Raw genomic sequence first — 2,500 nt, forward strand, 5'->3', positions numbered from 1 at the left:
AATTACTCAAATGTCTTTTGTTTAGGTGTTTCTGAAACTCGGTTGAAAATGAAAGGCTGATTAGGAAGAGATTTGGTCACTGACTCGGTATGTCCAGTTCTAATGACTGCCAAACAAGTAGTGAACCAATTGCTGCTACATGGTAAGCTATGTAATAAAAAGAGGGGGTATCTTAACCCAATGACTGCAGATTTGTGTGCTGTTCCCTGTAGTTCTTTTGTGAATTTTGTTACGTACAGATGGCTCCACATGTGGTCAGCCACTAAGGAGTCAATCAATAGGCCCTAGTGATCGTGCCTAATTTTTACATTTCTTTAAATAGCGGGTAAAGTGTGTTTTTCTTTCTAATACTATTAATATTAATACTATTCTTATTCTTATTCATATTACAGTGATGAGATTGTTATTAAGATATTAATAACATTAAAGACAGTAAAATAGTACAGAAGAAGCTTTCCAAAAATAAAGGTTAAGGGTAATCAGGTGAGAAAGGTAGGACTAATAACTGACTCCTTAGTGACTAAGCTCTTGAAGAGCCATTTATGTGTAAAGACCATAAATGAACTTATATCAGTGTAGGCATGTAATGTATATTTACCTTCCAGGCTGATTAGGTTTAGGAAATTAAACAGGATATGGACTGTATTATGCAAGTCAGTGAAGAAGACCTTGAAATTTCCACGATTTAAGATCAGAATGTGGCCATTAAACACCTAAAACCTGGCAAGGCAGCTGGAGGTGATGGCACCAATGCAGATGTAGTGTACACTGAGGGAAAAACATAGCTACTTTCTCTGTTTAACAAATGCATCATCCTGTCAAATCTTAAAGATGTGGAGATGAGTGAGATTCATCAATAAGTTACTGGTCAATATCCCTTCTGTGTTTCCTCTGTAAACTTTATGATCATAGCACACAGTCAACCACTTGCTAAAGAAGTACTGACAACAGACCAAGCTGGCTTCAGACCAGGCCAATCCTGCTGCAGTTATTTTTGAACTTGACCCAATTGAGACAAAGCAAATTACAGGAGCAGTTTTTGTCAACCTTACAGCTGCCATTGACACAGTTAATCACAGAGTAGTTCCCCTGAAAATGGCCAAAAGTGTGAGATATATCACCATATTCTGCATCATAGAATAACTACTTGCCAGTTGGAGATTCTCTGTAGAAATGCAAAAAAAGTCTGACAAGAAGCAATTGCAAAAAATGAAAGATACAGAGGATGAAGACTAAGGTCTTGCAAAAGTTTTCTGACCATGGAGGGCCTAGATCAACTCAGACAGCAGCCCACTAGCTGGAGAAGTGGTAGGAGAGCAATGAAGTCTTGCCAAGCACAAAGGAAAACCCACCCAGTGGAACATCCCTGAACAGAAAAGACTGGGTAATCCTGGATAAAACTGGGTAAAATAAAAAAACAACCCCTATATATAGACAATGGACCACATCCTGTTGAGGGTGCCCAATAGGCCCTCACTGCTCCTACATAAACCTTTTAGAAGCTAATGACAATACCCTACAATGGATATGGTTTTGGCAAGACAAGTTATAATAGTAATTGATTAATTAGTATTTAAGAATCATGATGCAGTTCTTGATAATATTTTCTAAAGAAAAACTTTAGCGCTGTAATGTTTAAGAAACAGGGATACTAATATCTAGAAGTAAGAATATACACTGTTATATTGCAGACTTTTCATTTGGAAATAGGGAGAGTTAACAGTGAGATACGAATAGAAAACTAAGTATAGGGCAAATATGTTTCAGATGTTTATTATATGTATCAAGAACTATAATTAAAGGATATAAAAATCTTCTGTACTCTCTTTGATATGCTACCCGATTCCAATTTTTAAAACGCTTTTTCCAAATATAGGTCAAATGCATTATATCTTCACAGTTATAATTTTTTGCTTCCTTTTCTTCAGAGGACACATGTGAAACAAGAAACACCGATATAGATGAGGAGGAACTTATTGAGGTGCTACTAGCTGGTATGAAGGAGATTAAGAATCTGTCATGCCATAGTGTTCCACGTGTTCCCCTCTTGCAGGCCTTAGCTCAGTATGTGGACATCCACTGCCAATCTTCCGATCTAAGCTTGAATGTACAACAGTGAGTATTATTTAGAAATAACCATATGTGCATATTACTCAATGATTTTTTTTTCCTGTCTTGTGGTTTTGAGATTGTTAAATGAATTTAAAGCATTCATTGTTATATCTCCTGTGTTATACTGTGAAGAGTCCATAAAATATGATGATTTTTCCTTACATAGCCTAGGAATCATTGTTTAGATGTCCTATGGGGTATTGACATTCTTAGCAGCAAATTCGTCTTTCTTGACTTTTGTTAGATTTGTGTCTTGTTTTTAGGAAGTGTTATTATTCAGCATAGTTATACTTTTCCTTTTTTTCTCTGTCTAATGGAAAAGAATATGTAGAAGAGATAAGACATAAAACATATAATTTTCTACATCCTCCGTTCTTTTTCGCACAGG

The 2,500-nt window shown here is 36.0% G+C and overlaps 1 protein-coding gene across 1 annotated transcript in view; it reads left to right on the top strand.

Annotated features, from left to right (window-relative positions):
* LOC113814478 (uncharacterized) overlaps positions 1–2,500 on the top strand; it is a 17,599-nt gene that overhangs the window by 13,025 nt on the left and 2,074 nt on the right. The window contains exons 21-22 of the mRNA XM_070129635.1: positions 1,929–2,115; position 2,500. The exon at position 2,500 is cut by the window's right edge and continues 162 nt beyond it. Coding sequence (XP_069985736.1) covers positions 1,929–2,115; position 2,500 — 188 coding nt within the window. The remainder of the gene's footprint in view (positions 1–1,928; positions 2,116–2,499) is intronic.

The sequence above is a fragment of the Penaeus vannamei genome, chromosome 14 (genome assembly GCF_042767895.1).
Source record: "Penaeus vannamei isolate JL-2024 chromosome 14, ASM4276789v1, whole genome shotgun sequence".
NCBI classification, from domain to species: domain Eukaryota; kingdom Metazoa; phylum Arthropoda; class Malacostraca; order Decapoda; family Penaeidae; genus Penaeus; species Penaeus vannamei.